Genomic DNA, 19,897 nt, shown 5'->3' on the forward strand with positions numbered 1-19,897 from the left:
GTAATGTTAGCAGCATACATGAAAGTACAGATATTTTTAAAAACATGATTTATTTTCCACTTTTGGTCAAACAGGAGTTGCACTGAAGTGCAAAGGAAAGATTAATTTCAAAATAACATGATTTAAAGAGGTACAATATTTTGATGTGATCGCCACAACTAAATCACATAATGAAGTGGATATCAGTTATGCCATTATACCTAAATAATGGAAATTGATCAAAGTATACAATTCATCCATTTATTCACAGAGCACACATAATGAATCATACAAGTGAAAGCATACTAGTTGGCCTAAGGAACCTACGTTTGGGAACCCTCAGGACTTCTATTTCAGAAACCTGTAATTTGCAAACTAACGAGAAACGCATGATTTGCAAACCAATAAGGAAAGCCCAGTCAACAACTTCATAATATTAAGAGAAATGACAAAAACATGGAAATGGCATAATAGTCTGAATAAAGAAAATATACACACAATAAGTAAATGAAACTATTTGAAAAGGCACTGTTGATAACTGCAATGGTAGATCATGGTCCTGTACAGCAGAAGTATCAGAACTGTGGGTAGATGGAGTACAGCCATGGACAAAAAGTTGCATGTTTGACTCACATCGGGACAACAGTATCATTTTAGCTAACCCTATCCCTTTTCTTAACCTTTACCTTGTTTTCCTAACCTGCTACGTACATTTTCCTAACCTTCGTTAGTTCTGCTAACCTGCTATGTAAAGTCCCTTCTGTCTGTAGCTGTACTCCATCTAGTCTCAACCTTAGTTTCTCATCTTGGTTCGAAGATTCAGAGGCCCATTGCCTCTTGGGTATTGTATCAGTGAGCGAACACTACATCACATAACAAGGAAGTGTCTGTCATTATCTTTAAAACAATAATTGAAAAATAAAATCACCACACCTCTCATGATTCTCTTATTCATATTTACAGTGGTCCTCCTCAAATATAATATATCTTTATGTACATTTGTAGTAGGAAAGCATGTGTTAATAAAATAATTGAGAAGGTAAAGCAGCATTGCCATTTAAAAAGAGTCTCATCCTCTTGGGCCCACATTCATTAAGCATCTCATATTAGGTGCTGATCTAGGATAACTTTTGCCTTTTAAAACATAATGAGTAAGAGACAGGACCTGGTCCTAGGTCAGCACTCCTGCTCTGAGACGACAATCCCTGACACCAGGTTGCATGTTAGGAGATGTAGGTCTTGATCTTCTGTGTAATGGCTCTACAGCAGATGGGACACTTGTCAAGGGCCTGGGAACACTCCTTGCAGACGACCAGGTGCCCACAGGGGATGAAGACGATGCAGATGTCTCTGTCCATACACACTTTGCACTGTTTCTCCCTCTGCAGCTTCCGTAGCTTCTCAAGGGGATCCTCGTCTGAAATAGGGGAGAAACAGCAGTTGGTAACCGAGCACAATGAAGTACTTAGAACACTGACCAACACAGCTCGATTATGTTTTGGGGGCGGCAGGTAGCCTAGTGGTTAGAGCATTGGGCCAGTAACCGAAAGGTTGCTAGATCGAATCCCCGAGCTGACAAGGTAAAAATCTATCTTTTTGCCCCTGAACAAGGCAGTTAACCCACTGTTCCTAGGCTGTCATTGTAAATAAGAATTTGTACTTAACTGACTTGCCTAAATGAAGGTTAAATATTATATATTTTTGTATTGTTCCTTCTATAGCCAAGCCTCATGTAGACCTACAGTGTGAATAGCATTGTTACTGGATAAACAAGGTCAAATTGCAAAATCCTGTGGAATAAATTCAGGAATTTGACTTACACTGTAAACCTCAATAACAGTTTTAATAGACCAGTGCCCTGATAAAATGATACTAGCAAGCAATGCTAAGAGTTTCCCCCTTATGAGACACATACCATGGTTCTCTGCTGTCCCTGCGTCGCTGTCAGGGTCTCTGTTAAAGCAGTCCTGCAGCAGAGTTTCCATGGTGGAGTAGCCTGTCCCATCCCTGCGTATCCTCTCCTGTATAGTCCTCTCTACCAAGGCAGGCTCCAGACCCATCTCCACCGCCTTCTGGGCATTGGCTGACTGCAGCACCTCTGTAGAGAGAGGGAGGAGACTGAGCATGTACTAGTAGGTGATGGAAATAGCACCCTGTGAGAGAGAGAGAGATATAAGTACCAGTCAAACATTAGGACACACCAACTCATTCAAGGGTTTTTCTTTATTTTTGCTATTTTCTACATTGTAGAATAATAGTGAAGACATCAAAACTATGAAATAACATATGGAATCATGTGGTAACCAAAAAAAATTAAAAATAAGTGTTAAACAAATATTTTATATATTTTATATTTGAGATTCTTGAAAGAAGCCACCCTTTGCCTTGATGACAGCTTTGCACACTCTTGGCATTCTCTCAACCAGCATCATGAGGTAGTCACCCGGAATGCATTTCAATTAACAGGTGTGCCTTGTTAAAAGTTCATTTGTGGAATTTCTTTCCTTCTTAATGCGTTTGAGCTAATCAGTTGTGTTGTGACAAGGTAGGGGTGGTATACAGAAGAGCGCCCTATTTGGTAAAAGACCAAGTCCATATTATGGCAAGAAGAGCTCAAATAAGCAAAGAGAAACGACAGTCCATCATTACTTTAAGATATGAAGGTCAGTCAATCCGGAACATTTCAAGAACTTTGAAGGTTTCTTCAAGTGCAGTCGCAAAAGCCATGAAGCACTATGATGAAACTGGCTCTCATGAGGACCGCCACAGGAAAGGAAGACCTAGTGTTACCTCAGAAATTGCAGCCTAAATAAATGCTTCACAGAGTTCAAGTAACAGACACATCAACAGTTCAGAGGAGACTGCATGAATCAGGCCTTCATGGTCGAATTGCTGCAAAGAAACCACTACTAAAGGACACCAATAATAATAAGAGACTTGCTTTGGCCAAGAAGCATGAGCAATGGACATTAGACCGGTAGAAATCTGTCCAAATTTGTTCCAACTGCCATGTCTTTGTGAGACGCAGAGTAGGTGAACTGATGACCGCAAGTGTGGTTCCCACCATGACGCATAGAGTAGGAGGTGTGATGGTGCTTTGCTGGTGACACTGTTGGTGATTCATTTAGAATTCAAGGCACACTTAACCAGTCTGGCTACCACAGCATTCTGCAGCAATACGCCATCTCATCTGATTTGCGCTTAGTGGGACTATCATTTGTTTTTCAAACAGGACAATGACCCAAAACACACCTCCAGGCTGTGTAAGGGCTATTTGACCAATCACTCAACCTCAACCCAATTGAGATGGTTTGAGATGAGTTGGACCGCCGAGTGAAGGAAAAGCAGCCAACAAGTGCTCAGCATGTGGGAACTCCTTCAAGACTGTTGGAAGAGCATTCCAGGTGACGCTGGTTGAGAGAATGCCAAGATTTTGCAATGCTGTCATCAAGGCAAAGGGTGGCTACTTATAAGAATCTCAAATATATTTTAATTTGTTTAATACTTTTTTGGTTACTACATGATTCCATATGTGTTATTTCATAGTTTTGATGTCTTCACTATTATTTTACAATGTAGAAAATAGTAAAAGTGAAGAAAAACCCTTGAATGAGTAGGTGTCCAAACTTTTGACAGGTACTGTATATATAATCTAACAATACCTTTAGCTAAAGTTCCAAAACTCTAATGAATAAAAAAAAAAGTGAAAGGGGAACAACTTTACAATGTTACATCAAAAAAATGGTTTTACCTGTCTCATGACTTGAACATCCATTTAAGTGACTTGAAGCCTGGGAAATCAATAGAAGGAAGGAATTTGATATGGTAGGAGTCATGCAAGGATGGGTGCAGTTTAATATGTTTGACCACAAGTTTAGGGGTTAGAGGTCAGGGTTAGGAGGATGAAGTCTTGGAGACATACAGCATTGTTCCAGCCTGAACCTTGTAGCTGAACGCTGCTGACAAACTCCTGTCCTTTCTCTGCCAGTAGAAAACTGCACCTGGATTAAAACATGACACGCAATGTTAGTGACAGGGAAAAGAAGCATGCATATGGTTGTTTACTTTCTACTTGTGAGTGTGTGTGTTTTTACCCAGGATAGTGTTTGGCGTGCTCCTCCCAGGGATCCTCGTCCTGCTGCCAGCCCTTCAGACCTCCACCACAGCGGAAACAGCCCACATGGTCTGGTGTACCTGCACCAACACACCAACACACACACACGTTAGGATATATACCCGGTCCTTTCCATATCAACTCCTCCCTGGCCCTTTTACCATAGCAAGTAATAGTAAGCATGGATTGTATATATGAATTGTACTTTTCTCACAGCCAAAGCTCTAGTCTACACCGCTCCCAGGTCTCACCTGTGTTGTAGAAGCCTGCTCTGGCCAGCCTCTCGTGGTCAATAGGGTGCTGGATTCCTGCAAAGCTGCCTAGCCTCTCCTCAAAGCTCTGCATGGATGCCTGAGGACCCGGGCGTGGCCTGGTCTCCCCCACCTCCCTCCCCCCCTGAGAGGGGAGGTTCCCCACATCATGCCCCAGGATGAAGAAGCAGTAGGGGTAGTGTTTGGAGTGCTCTCCCCACGCAGTGTCCCCGGCCTCCCAGCCTTTCAGCATCCTTCCACAGCAGAAGCACTGCACCTGGTCTCCCTCCCCCAGATAGAAGAGCCCCGCCTGGGCCAGCTCTCTAGGTCGGACCGGGGATGTGGAGGGCCACGGGCCGAAGGTGTTGAACCGGGAGTCTTCACTGGCCATGTGCGGGGCCATGGGGTAGGTGGTATCGTCTACCACCTCTCCCGTCCTCAGGCGGAACTCCATGTCCTCAGCGTCTTCGTTGTAGGAGGTTTCATTGGTCATCATGGCACCTTGAAGAGAGTTAACCCTGGATCGATGGGTGCAGCTCAGGAACTTACAGGTGGGGGAGACCTGAAACGTTGCAACAGTAGTATGATAATTTGGCAGAAACAAGAGATAATGAAAAAATATATATACAAAAAAGTTTTGGGCATCATCGTCATCCCCCTTTCATCCTCACCTCCACGTGCCTCTCCACGGGTGCGTCACCTCCACACCAGTTCTCTACAGTCTTGTGGCAGCTGAAGCAGCGCACCTTGTCGGCCTGTCCCGTGAAGTAGAACCCAGCGCGGGCCAGCCTCTCCGCTGACACCTGCTGGGCCAGGAGGGAACCCCGGAACGAGTCCAGCCGCATGTCCATCATGGACCAGTCTATTGCATGGTCCGACTCCATATCACTGTCTCTCCCGGGGCCTGACATCACGACACAGGGCTGGGCTGGGCTGCCTAGGATGAATGAGCTGAAAAAATAGATATAAAGTCATTTCCGGAGGCGCTAGTGAACAAGCTATCAGGAATCTGAACAGACACCATGTAAATGCAGAAGTTTGACAAGAGACAGCATTGTATTTCCTAGAGTACCACTAGATGGCAATATGCACATTGCTATGGTCACATGAAGGCGTGGCTGTTACATGTGAGGGGTGGAGAGGCAGGAACAGGCTCTGGAATATGTTCTCACACTACCAGGCCGCCCTGCTCACCACAGGAATACATAGACCATAACACATACACAAAGTGAGCACACAACGACACACACAGCTAAATGTAACGAACACTATTTTAAGTGAGCACTGGCCTCAGTTTTCCATTCGTTCCTATGATCAACAATGCTCAGCATTTCGTAGGAAAGGAGTTACATAACGCTTACTTTGTGAAGTGAATCAATCAGCCCTCTTTGAGTAGTGTGTTGCAACACAATCAATACCCAGCCTTATCAATGTTGGGCTACTGTAGGCTAGGCGTTATGCTACTTTCACACCACACATCCCCACCAACATGGAGGATCAGGAACCGTTGTCAGAACAATCAGGTATTTCACCGCAGGCTGTATTCACCAATCAAACCATGATCCAATCCCATCATTGTTCCTGCTATCAACAGTAATGCAATCAATTACATACAGTACATCGTTGCCATGCCTTGTGTTAGGATAGATAAGTTGGCTAAAGCAGCAACAGACAGCCACCCAGGCTACCAAACATAGAACGATCATTCCTATGGAATAGAAATTGGCTACTGTCTATGCTAACAATCAACCAACCAATATTGGTCATGCTGGTTTTAATATTTTGTATACCTGCCATGTCCATCGCAGCAAGCAAGGCAAGTTTCAGACTTAAACGTTCAGTTAGACTGGAGGTTGTCATGGTTTCTCAGGCAACACTCTCACACTAACATGAACCTGCCATATTGCTGTGAAAACAGATGAGTAAATATGTGATGATGTCCTAGGAAAATGTTCTGTACCCACTCATCCCATGCTCTCCCTGACAGCTCCAAAAGGCATCATGTTCATGCCATCATCATAAACAGGGCCCTGAGCATAACATATTCTTGACTATGAACTGGCTAGCTTTTCATGATTGTATAACTATAACTACAGTTTAGTACTTTTATATGTCGCCCATCTGTTACTGATCAGAGCTAAACTGAACCTTAAACCTCAATGCACAGGAAGGATAGATATGGATGGATGTGGCACCACTTGGTTGAACGACAGCAATAGGCTGATCATACATGTGCAAAGTGCATGCCAAGGGGTCTGGATGACCTTTTCCGCACACTAGCGCCGTGCCATTGGTTCAAACTCCAATCTGACTCACCGTTCCCACTCAATCGCAACAGTCAGATGGACACATTGGGGGGGGGGGGGTCACGTAAATTCTGGAAAGTTCACAGGCTCTTGTTTGTGTCTATAGTCAGACAAAAGCGCCAAACATAAATATAGGTTGACGCGGATCGCAATGTGCTGCCGATTGTCCTGTTTGACAGTTGAGTATTTATTCTGCTGGGCATGGATGCGCGCTGTCAGGGATTACCACTCTTCCAATGATATTTAGGACATAGTTAAATAAAACAAAAACATTGTCTAATAACGAAAACAAATAAAGCCAACGTTAAATGTCTATAATGCACTTTGATCAGTCGATATTGAGCTGTTTCGCCATAGACAGTAACGTAACACGACCGACGAGCTGTCAACCGTAACAGTTGAAAATGCATGCAAAGACATACCCAATACAAATACCTTAGAAAAGCTTGGATGTCACCTAGTGCCTCTGAGGTATTGGATGCTGCCCGTCTCCTTTCCAAATAAGATAGATCGCCAATATTTTTTGACCAGACTATTTAACCATGGTTTGGGGAAGTCAGTTCAGCGTCGGTGTTGTTCTGCGCACCAGTAAAGGGGCGGCCCACCTGACCACCATTGTGGAAATAGATCGTTTATGACGTAGGAAGAAAAGGGGGGAAGTATGGGGAATTCGTGCTAGTTTTGCTGCGTTCAAGCTGAAATCAGAACTAGGAAACTCTGACATTTCTGACTTGCTAAATGGTTGAACGGAGCACGTGTATAACTACAACCAAATTTATAACTACAACCAAACGTAACTGTCAAACTTATTCCACAGAGGACAGAGTGTCTGTGGGGTTTCGCTCCTCCCTTGTACTTGATTGATGAATTACGGTCACTAATTAGCAAGGAACTCCCCACACCTGGTTGTCTAGGGCTTAATTGAAATGAAAAACCTGCAGACACTGGGCCCTCCATGGAATGAGTTTGACACCTCTAAGTAGGCAAGTTCTAGTTCCCACTAGTACTTGAACGCGGCATTTCCATTACATTGGGGTCGAAACCCATCACTGCGACCTGTATGCTCTTGTTGGCTGGCCCTCACTACATATCGTCACCAAACCCACTGGCTCCAGGTCATCTATAAGTCTTTGCTAGGTAAAGCCCCGCCTTATCTCAGCTCACTGGTCACCATAGCAACAGCCACCCGTAGCACCGCTCCAGCACGTATATTGCACTGGTCATCCCCAAAGCCAACACTTCCTTTGACTGCCAATCTTCCAGTTCTCTGCTGCCAATAACTGGAACGAATTGCAAAAATCTCTGAAGCTGGAGTCTTATATCTCCCTCTCTAACTTTAAGCATCAGCTGTCAGAGCAGCTTACTGATCACTGTACCTATACACAGCCAATCTGTAAATAGCACACCTGACTACCTCATCCCCATATTATTACTTACCCTCTTGCTCTTTTGCACTCCAGTATCTGTACTTGCACATCATCATCTTCACATCTATCACTCCAGTATTAATGCTAAATTGTAATTATTTTCGCCTCTAGGGCCTATTTATTGCCTACCTCCCTACTTTTCTACATTTGCGCACACTGTACATATATTTTTCTATTTTTCTTTTCTTTTGTGTTATTGACTGTACGTTTGTTTATGTGTAACTCTGTGTTGTTGTTTTTGTCTCACTGCTTTGCTTTATCTTGGCCAGGTCGCAGTTGTAAATGAGAACTTGTTCTCAACTGGCCTACCTGGTTAAATAAAGGTGAAATAAATAAAATAAAAAATTATAAATGAGAAATGAGTAATAGGCTGTTTTGATGAAAGTGGATGTATGGACAGGGATGTAGGCTATACCAGAGAGGAAGAGGCGAAGCGAGAGGGTTTAATCCAACCAAAACTGAAGTGAGGAACTTTTGTATGAAGATCAATGAGTGTCGAATTTGGTCAACAAAAAAATGTAATTGCTAATTTGCTAGGTGAGGCTTATTTGATAGAATATATGTTTCATAATGGCTAGGTTGTTATGACTGCACAGTTATAAGTGGACGCACGTGGCGTCTCGGGAAACTTTGAAAAAAATATATATATTATTGGAGTTGTGCTTGTTGTTCACACCTATTTGCCCTCTCATTGACTAGAATGGTCACACCTCGCCACCCTTCCATGTTTGAGGACATGTATTTCCATTGTTAGAGCAGTCACTCGACCATCTTGTCAATATAATAGATACTTTGACTATACATTGACTTTCAATAAGGGAGGCAAAAGGGCCAGGGCTGCTTTTTATTTTATATGCTCAATCCAATTATCCACCATTTGTTTCTCCCAAGTCTACACACACAGAGCGAGAGAGATTTTGTAAACCCTGACCAAAACAAAAGTGATATGGGAAGAATATGGGCATTTCTGTGGTTTTAAAGGTGAAACGGCACAGATCCTTCTTTCTAAACCACCCCAGACTTTCTGTGAAGTTTACACATTAGGCCTATGTGACATCGGAAATGTGATGCTGTCATTTATTTCCATTTTTGGAGTTGTTCATTAATCCAAACATCCTTCTACCCAAAATGTATTTTTATGTCCGATTCAATGAACTCAAATAGCCTTTAATAATTATTATTTATTACATTTCTACAGTGATTTTCATAGAATCTCAAAGCTCTTCAAGAGCAAAAAACAAACAAGCTGTCACATCCTGACCATAGAAGGGTGTTATTTTCTATGGTAGAGTAGGTCAGGGCGTAACAGGTTTTTTTCTATGTTTTATATTTCTATGTTTAGGTTCTAGTTTTGTATTTCTATGTTGGGGTTTTATTTGGGATGATCTCCAATTAGAGGCAGCTGGTCCTCGTTGTCTCTAATTGGAGATCATACTTAAGTAGGTGTTTTTCCACCTGGGTTTTGTGGGTGATTCATTTTGAGTTGTGTATGTGTTCATCACTGCGTCATGTTTTTTTTATTTTTATATATTCAATGTATTTATGTATTGCATAGTTTCACAGTATAAATAAAATGTGGAACGCTGCACTTTGGTCCTCTTCTCCTTTCGACAACTGTGACACAAGCAATATTTCATGACAGGTCAACCAATAGAGGCCAGGTCTTTGAAAGCTGCATCCTCAGAAGAGCGGGTCAGTTTATTTATGGCTTGAGTGGAGACAGCTGGTCAGAGGACGGTAGATGATGGAGTCTGCTGATGATCTTGTAGAGGGCAAGTCTGGGAACCAGCCTGAATCTTATACAGCGCTCGACTTGGACTGAAATAGGTGCCGGTACTCATTTTGGGTGTCGGTACTGTTTACAGTTTAGGTGCAGGAGCTCAACAATACGTTTGAGCTAATATTCTACAAGAGGAACAGGAGCTCAAGCAGTAGAACATTTGAGGTGCAGTTATTCAGCTCCTGCCCAAGAAAGCACAGCTCTTATAGCCACTGGAGTTCTCCTCTTCCACTCTGTATCAGCCACTTGGGTGATGCCTCAGCAGCTCTGTGTGCCAGAAAACTGATACCTAGTCAGTTGTACAACTGAATGCCTTCAACTGAAATGTGTCTTCCGCATTTAAACCTCTTAAGGATCTGAACCTTTTTTTAATCTTCGCCTAAAATGACATACCCAAATCTAACTGCCTGTAGCTCAGGACCTGAAGCAAGGATATGCATATTCTTGATACCATTTGAAAGGAAACACTTTGTTTCACAAGTTTGTGGAAATTTAGATTTTGGCTACTAGATGGCAGTAGTGTATGTGCAAAGTTTTAAACTGATCCAATGAACCATTGCATTTCTGTTCAACATGTATCAAGACTGCCCAAATGTGCCTAATTGGTTTAATACATTTTCAAGTTCATACTTGTGCACTCTCCTCAAACAATAGCATGGTATTATTTCACTGTAATAGGTACTGTAAATTGGACAGTGCAGTTAAATTAACAAGAAATTAAGCTTTCTGCCCATATCAGATACGTCTATGTGCTGGGATTTATTTTGTTACTTACTTAGAACATCCGCACATCCAGGTACTTTCCACAAGTGCTGGAGTTGTAGGCAAACTCATGGAAAACACCGCACACTGCTTTTCATTCTCCCAGGTGAAATGTATTTACAACGTTTCGACCCTTAGGTCTTCATCAGGCATCCATATCCCAGGTGGGGGTGGGAGGTCCTATATATAGGGTCAGTACTCAGTGACGTCACTTCCTGAAACAGGAGGTAAAAAATGTATAACATAGTTTTTCAATATTAACATTCAATGTAGCAAAATATGTGATCATACACAGAGAATGTGATCAATATTTATAGTAATATACATACACATACAATATTCAATTAGGATTTAAAAAATTATAATAATTTGAATTATCGAAACTATAAAAATGGTTTCAAGTCAAACTCCTCATTAAGGCCAAGAGGAGACAGCGTGTTCAGCCTGTGGATCCAGAAAGATTCCCTTTGAAGAAGTTTCCTCTCTATGTCCCCTCCCCTGCAGGACATCTTGACCATTTCTATTCCAATGTATCTCAGAGAACTAATAGGAAGTCCAGCTTGTACAAAATGAGTTGCAACCATATTTTTTGTCTCACCTGTCCGTATATTTCTGCGGTGCTCACTGATCTGTGTCTTAAGGCTTCTACAGGTTTTCCCTATTTAAGACAGACCACAAGGACATTTCAACATGTAAATAACATTGGTGGACATGCAAGTAATCAGGCCCTTGATCTTAAATATTTGTCCTGTGCGGGGGTGGGTAAATGAGTTGCATTTGTACGTAAAGCTGCATTGAGCACATTGGCCACATTTGTAATTACCCTCGGGAATCCAAAATTGTTTTCCCTTTTCTCTGGAGGGTAATCAGATTTAACCACAATATCTCTCATGTTTGGAGGTCTTTTAAAAACCATACGTGGGGGATATTTAAAAATGGGTTTCAATTGTGGGCCAGTATCAATAATGTACCAGTGCTTCCTGATAATGTCCTTAAATGCCTTCCCCAATGGTGAGTATTGGGTAAAGCATGATGGGACATGTTCTACTTTTTCTTTTTCTTTTGGTTTTAGGCTTTCCAACTGTGTTAGTCCTTCAAAACGATCATTGGCATGTTTTACCCAATTGTCTTTGTACCCCCTTTCCTTAAACCTTTATGTGAGGTCCGTTTCTGATAAGAGGCATCAGAGCTGCATATTCTTCTGATACGACTGAATTGACTTATAGGGAGTCTTTTAATTAATAAGTGGACGTGGATGAAAGCTGTCACCTCTAAGGAGGGTATTCCTGTCCGTAGGTTTCCTATAGAGATCTGTAGAGAGGGAGGTTTGTCCTTAATAACCATCACATCAAGAAAACTGATTTGTTATAGGTCATAGTTAATGCTGAAATGAAGGTGTACATTCATAGAGTTTAGATAAGCATGGCATTCCAAAAGTTCTTCCTGGGTGCCACGAAAACGTCACCAAATATCTCAGAATTAGGAGAATATTGGAGAGAAAAGGGTTAACCCTTTTAGCTAACCCTTACCCTAACCCCAACCTTAATCCTTTATTCTAACTCCTACACTTAACCATAACCCTAACCCCTAGCCTTGCTAATGTTAGCCAGCTACCTCGCTATAACGTAACAAATCCTACATTTTGCAAATTTGTAACATATTGTATGTTTCGCGAATTTATAACATATTGTATGTTTTTCGAATTCGTAAGATATTGTACGTTTAGAAAATTAATACATACCATATAAAGGGCAACATATAATATTAAATGGGGCACCTCGATTTACATACATAATAATACGAAATGCTCTGAGACCAGGTTGCCAGCCTAAGCACAGAGCTCCTGTAAATCTGTACATATTGAGTTATTTTGTCGGTGTTTTTTACATTTATTTTTAACAGTGAGTTTTTATTGCATATACAGTGCTTTTGAGCCACGGATTTACAGATTGACTGACAAGTTAACACTTTTTGGCTTGGCTAACTAGCTTGCTGGCTAATATTTTTGTTTGAAAAATGCATCTGGACAGTACCAGCTTTTTTGTTTCACCTGGCTGCCAATTCCTGATCTTCTGAGAACATCATTTGAGGAGTTGCCTGAAGTGTGAGAGGAATGAGAGAGAGAGAGGAATACAGCAGTGCTGATGCAGAGGGATGATAGTGAGGATGACTAGCAGGTAGCCTAGTGGTTAGAGTGTTGGGCCAGTAACCGAAAGGTTGCTGGATTGAATTCCCGAGCTGACAAGGTAAAAATCTGTCGTTCTCCCCCTGAGCAAGGCAGTTCCCCAGATGTCGATTAAGGCAGCCCCCCGCACCTCTCTGATTCAGAGGGATTGGGTTAAATGCAAACCTCTACGGGTCGGTGTCCCCCTAATGCTCTACCCAGCACCAATTGTATTGTGGACTTGGCTGAACTTGTACTAACCTCCAACTATTTTCTCTTCAGAGGAGACTTCTTCCTCCAGACCAAAGGGACAGCAATGGGACCACTATGGCTCCTAATCATGCTAACCTATATCTAGGAATGTTTGAAAAACAGGTGGTGCTGAATCCAGAACTTAAGTAACCATCGGTCTTATGCAACCATACCAAACATAACATCATACTAGTTTCAGTGTCCCGGATGTACTTTTACTATGTTACGTCTAGTCTATTAGACCAGGCTGAGGCTGCTACTAGGGCACCATGACAACTACAGAACTCTTGTTTTTACATATGGAATCAAATCAAATCAAATGTATTTATATAGCCCTTCTTACATCAGCTGATATCTCAAAATGCTGTACAGAAACCCAGCCTAAAACCCCAAACAGCAAGCAATGCAGGTGTAGAAGCACGGTGGCTAGGAAAAACTCCCTAGAAAGGCCAAAACCTAGGAAGAAACCTAGAGAGGAACCAGGTTATGAGGGGTGGCCAGTCCTCTTCTGGCTGTGCCGGGTGGAGATTATAACAGCACATGGCCAAGATGTTCAAATGTTCATAAATGACCAGCATGGTCAAATAATAATAATCATAGTAGTTGTCGAGGGTGCAACAAGTCAGTAACACAAGAGTAAGTGTCAGTTGGCTTTTTCATAGCCGATCTTTGAGAGTATCTCTACCGCTCCTGCTGTCTGTAGAGAGTTGAAAACAGCAGGTCTGGGACAGGTAGCACGTCCGGTGAACAGGTCAGGGTTCCAGCAGGTCTGGGACAGCAGGTCTGGGACAGGTAGCACGTCCGGTGAACAGGTCAGGGTTCCATAGCCGCAGGCAGAACAGTTGGAACTGGAGCAGCAGCACGGCCAGGTGGACTGGGGACAGCAAGGAGTCATTAAGCCAGGTAGTCTTGAGGCATGGTCCTAGGGCTCAGGTCCTCCGAGAGAGAGAAAGAAAGAAAGAAAGAGAGAATTAGAGAGAGCATATTTAAATTCACACAGGACACCGGAAAAGACAAGAGAAATACTCCAGATGTGACAGACTGACCCTAGCCCCCCGACACATAAACTACTGCAGCATAAATACTGGAGGCTGAGACAGGAGGGGTCAGGAGACACTGTGGCTCCATCCAAAATAAATGGAATGTTGAATCATTTACATATACATTTACGTCATTTAGCAGACGCTCTTATCCAGAGCGATTATTTAATCTTCTGATTTAATCAAGCTCATTGTTTTCCTTTTCAATTTTGGAAATAAGTTTAGGTGACAAGCTGATGGGTCAGAACCTCTGCTCAAATATCGACTATATTATAACGCACCTTAGAATTTGTAAATGTGCGCCAGAAGCGCACTCAGACCTGAGACCTATCCAATAGGCCCGAAGATGCGCCTCAAGCAGCAGATCCTTCTGCAGTTGATGTGGAACAGGAGATCCTACAGCGGGCCTCAATGTGTACCATACATCCGCGACATCAGACAGCTGCAAGTTGAGAGCTTCAAGTTCCTTGGTGTCCACATCACCAACAAACTAACATGGTCCAAGCACACCAAGACAGTCGTGAAGAGGGCACGACAAAACCTATTCCCCCGCAGAAGACTGAACAAATTTGGCATGGGTCCTCAGATCCTCAAAAGGTTCTACAGCTGCACCATTGAGAGCATCCTGACTGGTTGCATCACTGCCTGGTATGGCAACTGCTCGGCCTCCGACCCCAAGGCACTACAGAGGGTAGTGCGTACGGCACAGTACATAACTGGGACCAAGCTTCCTGCCAACCAGGACCTCTATACCAGGCGGTGTCAGAGGAAGGCCCTAAAAATTGTCAAAGACTCCAGCCACCCTAGTCATAGACTGTTCTCTCTGCTACTGCATGGCAAGCGGTACTGGAGTGCTAAGTCTTGGTCCAGGTGGCTTCTAAACAGCTTCTACCCCCAAGCCATAAGACTCCTGAACATCTAATCAATTGGCTACCCAGACTTTTTGCCTTGCCCCCCCCTTTTACCCTGCTGCTTCTCTCTGTTATCTATGCATAGTCACTTTAATAACTCTACCTACATGTACATACCGGTACCCTCTGTATATAGCCTCGCTATTGTTATTTTACTGCTGCTCTTTAATTGTTACTTTTATTTCTTATTTTTTTAATTAACTGCACTGTTGGTTAGGGCTTGTAAGTAAGCATTTCACTGTAAAGTCTACACCTGTTGTATTCGGCGCATGTGACAAATAACATTTGATTTGATTCTACCTTTGTAGGTGAAACCGAGATTCCCGAGGGTCTGATCACCGGTGACATCTCCACGGCAACGGGCATCTCGCACAGCAGACACACCTGGAGCGTCATTCACGCAGGAGGTCAGAGAGGATGCGTCCCCTGGAATTACAAACTACTGTTCTGCTGTAGCGGTGTCTCCTCACTGCAGCCTTCAGGGGAAATATTTGAAGAGTGGTGTGGCAGTTTGATGGAAAACTATGGGAAATGTTCAATAGTGGTGAACATTCAAAGCTGGAGGTCGCCAAGAAAAGGCAACAGTTGTAACTCGAGTTTCGCGGGGTATGTTCGACACCTGCCTGAGGCCTCGGAGGATCTCATGCCCATGACCTGCTGCCTGGCAGTGGCGCACACCCACACGCACGAGCTTCTTCAAATCCCATTCCAGTGCACACACCTGAGCCCTGATATGGTTTCCGACCAATGACCGGCCCTCTACAACTGAGGCACTCTACATAAATACATCTTTTGGAACGAGCTATTGGAGAGAACTCTGAAGATCAGCAAGAGGAAATGAGAGGAAGCCTCGTCTCGAGTTAGGATGAATGAGAATCATTACCTAAATGACAAACGGTGACAAGGGGTTAATTCAGACTATATAAAACAGATGCACATTACATTGATAATGTACAGTAGTGATTGAGGAGGAGCAGGAACCGTGCTTGAACCAATAACCTTGCAGTATGGGGTGAGTGCACTATCCTGTGCCATAAAGGTTCAGACCTCTTGGCAGAGACCATAGCACTAACATCACATACTTTTACCAAAAAAAGTCCCTTAGCCAAACACTGACACGTTCAGATTCACAACCAAAATAGGAATTTAATGTAACTTGTTACAGATTATCAATTGAATTGGAATCAAATGAATGCAATGAACTTACTACAAAATCACATTACACATCCAGACAGTGAAACATGTTTTAAATAGGCCTGAATATTAACATATGTAGTTGAGGTGATTCATTTAATCAAGTTGTTAAGACACCAACTTATTACATCTTTTTTTTTTAAAAGCAAGGTTTAAGAAGCTGAATTTCTAGAACAGTTTCAAACTTCATACAACATAGGTTCCTCTGGTAAGTAGCTGTAGGGTATTATCATGGTCAGTCTCTGAGATACATCCAGTCCAGTCAGAAAAGCTCTTTCCTCCAACAAAAATGCTGCCATACAGACTGCATCTCAATAGTTCAGTGGCCTCCTCTCACTCATCTACACTGATCTGGAACTGGACTGGTGGAAGTAACCCTCCCCCCGGACTGGAATATAGAGGATAGGTCAAAGCAATATGGAAGAGTTTATCCTGTTTTCTCAAATCAGTGCAGATGAAGGTGAGATGAGAAAGGATGGAGAGATGAGAAGCCCATTTAGACCACGTCGACTGGATCTTCTCGCTGCTTCAGTGTGTAGTCAGATGGATCAGACGTTTCCTCCTACGATCCTCCGCAGCAGAGTGGCCAGACCTCCTTTAGAGATCTGTAATGGCGTCTTCTCCTCCTTGTTCTCTATGTAGATGCTGGCTCCGTTCTCCACCAGGAGTTTAGCTGCCTCGACACGCTCCTCGTCACACGCCAGGTGGCTGGGGGAGACAAATATTTAGCATGGTGTAAAAAGTGTAGAAAACAGCATCATCAACACACAGACACAAACATTAAGCACAGTAAAACACACAGCATCTAGAACACAACTTCAATACACACACACTCCAGTGCTTACAGTGCAGTGTTTCCCTCCGAGTCCTGTATGTTGGTAGAAGCGCGCTGTTGAAGCAGCAGCTTGATCAGACGGCAGTTGCCCTTGCTTGAAGCTCTGTGTAGGGGAGTAGACTCCAGTTTATCTGTGACATTAGGGTTCGCTCCACTCTCCAGCAACAGGAGGGCGATCTGTGAAGAAGACCAACCATTTGCATTATCACTCAACATAACGTTATACCGTTCTTATTTTCTGCTTTAATAGCTGCAGAACTATTGTAGCCAGGGGAACATAGTTGGTTCTGGCAGGGATTGAACTAGCAACACTCAATCCCTAGACGGAGCTAATGGCCCCTGTGCCAACTAACTAACCCACTTGGTATTGAGTAAACCAGATTACTTCAGAACAGTATCTGTCTAACATAGTGGACCCAGTGTTGGTGTACCTCATATCTGTCCTTGGAGGCAGCATAGTGCAGAGGGGTGCAGCCGTTCTGGTTGACTGAGTTCAGCTGGGCTCCTTTGTTTATCAGTGACTTCACTATCTCCTCCCTGCCTGCAGATGCTGCGATGTGGAGGGGAGTCCAACTGACCTGGGGACAAGGACAAGAGATGAGACATCACTTTCAGATGGACAGTAACAACTTATTCTTCTAGGATAGTCATGTAGTGATAGAGGGAGTAACTGAGCAGGCATGAACCAGAGGCTCAGTGGTTAGAGTAAGTGTGTCTCCTGTAACATACAGGTCCAGTGTCTCCAGACCTCTTGGCAGAGGCCGTAGAAATAGATTTGTGTGTTGGGGAAACTACTACCACCTGTTCATCTGTACTAATACACTATAGTGATATTCAATAGATCAAACATCTACAGTACTTACAAGATCAATTTAAGATACAATTATTGCAACACAGCAAGTCAATATAATTGTACAATGTTGCAGACAATGACTTTTCAATATTTACATCATCTTGTGGGTTGACTTCCACCCCCAAATCCAACAGAAACTCAACGATCTTGACGTGTCCAGCCGAGCAGGCCCAGTGGAGAGCGGTCCTTTGGTCCTGGGAAAGGGGAAGAACACAGGCGACCAGATGAATAAGGAGGGGGACATGTGGATGTATTAACAAATGTACCTAGCTAATTGACTGACTGCTGCCTGAAGCAGATAGCTCTGGTAATGTATTTCAAGTGATGATCATTTACCTGGTCCGTTTTGCAAGCGAGCGATTTATCCGTTAAAATACATTTCTTTAATTTGTCAAATTCACCAGTGAAGGCTAAATTACAGACTTCCACATTTGAAACAGTTTGCTCCATCATGAAAGATCTAGCTCAACTCACTAAGCGGTAAATTGGACTGAAATAAACATCAACATGACTCAGGAAATTTACCTAGGTTCTATTTCCGGTGTAAATGCGCGTAATTTGAGCTTTCAGAATAAAAGCTCCCAGCAGCATGGCGGGAATTTTGCTCCATTATTGTTAGAGGGATTGTTAATTTTTTAAAGGAAACGTCACATCTGTATCAAGTAAAGAAAAAGCAAATGTCCTAGGTGGTGCATTTACAGTGGTTCATAGATGTGAGGAGGAGACGGGGAAAATTTCAATGAGTATGGAGAGTCCGGAGAAGCTATGGATGCAGAGTTCTTTATGTTTTAGATGACAAGGGTGTTGGAGGGCTGCGGCAAGACAACTCCTGGAGAAGATAGTGTGTATTCTGTGATGTTTAAGCACGCACCAGACAGTGTGTTGGAAGCAGTGTTAGGGTTGTATTTTAAAACAAAATTATTTAACTAGGCAAGTCAGTTAAGAACAAATTCTTATTTTCAATGACGGCCTAGGAACAGTGGGTTAACTGGGGCAGAACCACAGATTTTTACCTTGTCAGCTCAGGGATTTGATCTTGCAACCTTTCGGTTACTAGTCCAACGCTCTAACCACTAGGCTACCTGCCGCCCCGAAAGGTGGTGTGGAGGACTGGGGGGATTCCTGCTGGGTGGACACGTGCGGTTGTGTTACCGTTTGTAAAACCAGGTAAAGATCCTGCTAGGGCGGGCAGTTATAGGCCTATCGCTCTGACATCCAACATGTGTTCATTTATGGAAAAAATGATAGTGAGTAAAATGGTAGAATGGTAGAATGAGTAGAATGGTGTACCTCTTGGAAGTCAGGGGTTTGATGAGCGTAGTCAGAGTGGGTTCAGGAGAGGGAGGTCTGCCATGGATTTCCTGGTTACAGTTAGTACAGAGATAACCAAAGCCCTGACAATAAAAGAGGTGATGAGTGTTGTGTATTTTGACATTGAGAAAGCTTAAGATGCCATGTGTAAGGAAGGGTTGTTGATCAAATTGAGTGCATTGGGGGACGTCTGTATAACTGGATCATGGACTTCCTGTTCGATCGAGCCATAAGGGTGGACTCAGAACTGTCAATGGAGTATAAAGTGGACAATGGTATTCAGGAAAGTGTGGTTAGTCCGGTGTTGTTCACCCTGATGACAGATTACATATTTAAGGAGGTGGGACAGGAAGTGGGTGTGGCCTTGTAATCCGATGATCTGGCTGTATGGAAGAGAGGTGGAGATGTCAAATATGTGATGAGGAAGATGCAAGAAGCTGTCGGAGTTGTGGAAGATTGGTCTAACATGGGGGCTTAGGATGTCTGTGGCCAAGTCCTGCTTTATGGTGTATTCTAGGAGGAAGATTAGGATGTCTGAGTTTAAGTATATAGGTATGTGGTTTGATAAGAGGCTTACATGGAAGAGACATGTTGAGCATATTGAAATGAAGTGTAGGAAGGTGCTGAACCTCATGAAGGCAGTGGCAGGATATGATCGGGGGTCAGATAGACAAACACTGTTGTATATGTCTCAGGCATTGATCAGCTCATCTTTGAA

At 43.1% G+C, this 19,897-nt stretch overlaps 2 protein-coding genes across 5 annotated transcripts; both read right to left on the reverse strand.

Moving 5' to 3' along the window:
• Window positions 1–226: 226 nt before the first annotated feature.
• On the reverse strand, window positions 227–10,758 carry LOC106604301 (E3 ubiquitin-protein ligase XIAP). 4 transcript variants are annotated; one of them, XM_014198809.2, is made up of 8 exons: window positions 10,633–10,758; window positions 5,016–5,295; window positions 4,345–4,906; window positions 4,074–4,173; window positions 3,902–3,980; window positions 3,731–3,770; window positions 1,895–2,077; window positions 227–1,396 (listed from the first exon to the last, which is right to left on the reverse strand). In XM_014198809.2, the coding sequence occupies exons 1-8, from the start codon at window positions 10,689–10,691 to the stop codon at window positions 1,203–1,205; spliced, it is 1,497 nt and encodes a 498-aa protein (XP_014054284.1). In that variant the 5' UTR covers window positions 10,692–10,758; the 3' UTR covers window positions 227–1,202. The 4 variants fall into 4 exon arrangements, with proteins under 4 accessions (XP_014054284.1, XP_014054286.1, XP_014054285.1 ...); XM_014198811.2 differs by lacking the exon at window positions 10,633–10,758 and adding an exon at window positions 7,073–7,451; XM_014198810.2 differs by lacking the exon at window positions 10,633–10,758 and adding an exon at window positions 7,086–7,447.
• Window positions 10,759–16,116: 5,358 nt separating this feature from the next.
• On the reverse strand, window positions 16,117–18,387 carry psd10 (26S proteasome non-ATPase regulatory subunit 10). Its single transcript, NM_001141034.1, is given in 5 exon segments — window positions 16,117–16,888; window positions 17,026–17,192; window positions 17,447–17,593; window positions 17,964–18,062; window positions 18,205–18,387. Coding segments are annotated over 5 exon segments (690 nt in total). The 5' UTR covers window positions 18,322–18,387; the 3' UTR covers window positions 16,117–16,728.
• Between the last annotated feature and the right edge of the window lie 1,510 nt (window positions 18,388–19,897).

Source organism: Salmo salar, chromosome ssa05 (genome assembly GCF_905237065.1).
Source record: "Salmo salar chromosome ssa05, Ssal_v3.1, whole genome shotgun sequence".
Taxonomy (NCBI): domain Eukaryota; kingdom Metazoa; phylum Chordata; class Actinopteri; order Salmoniformes; family Salmonidae; genus Salmo; species Salmo salar.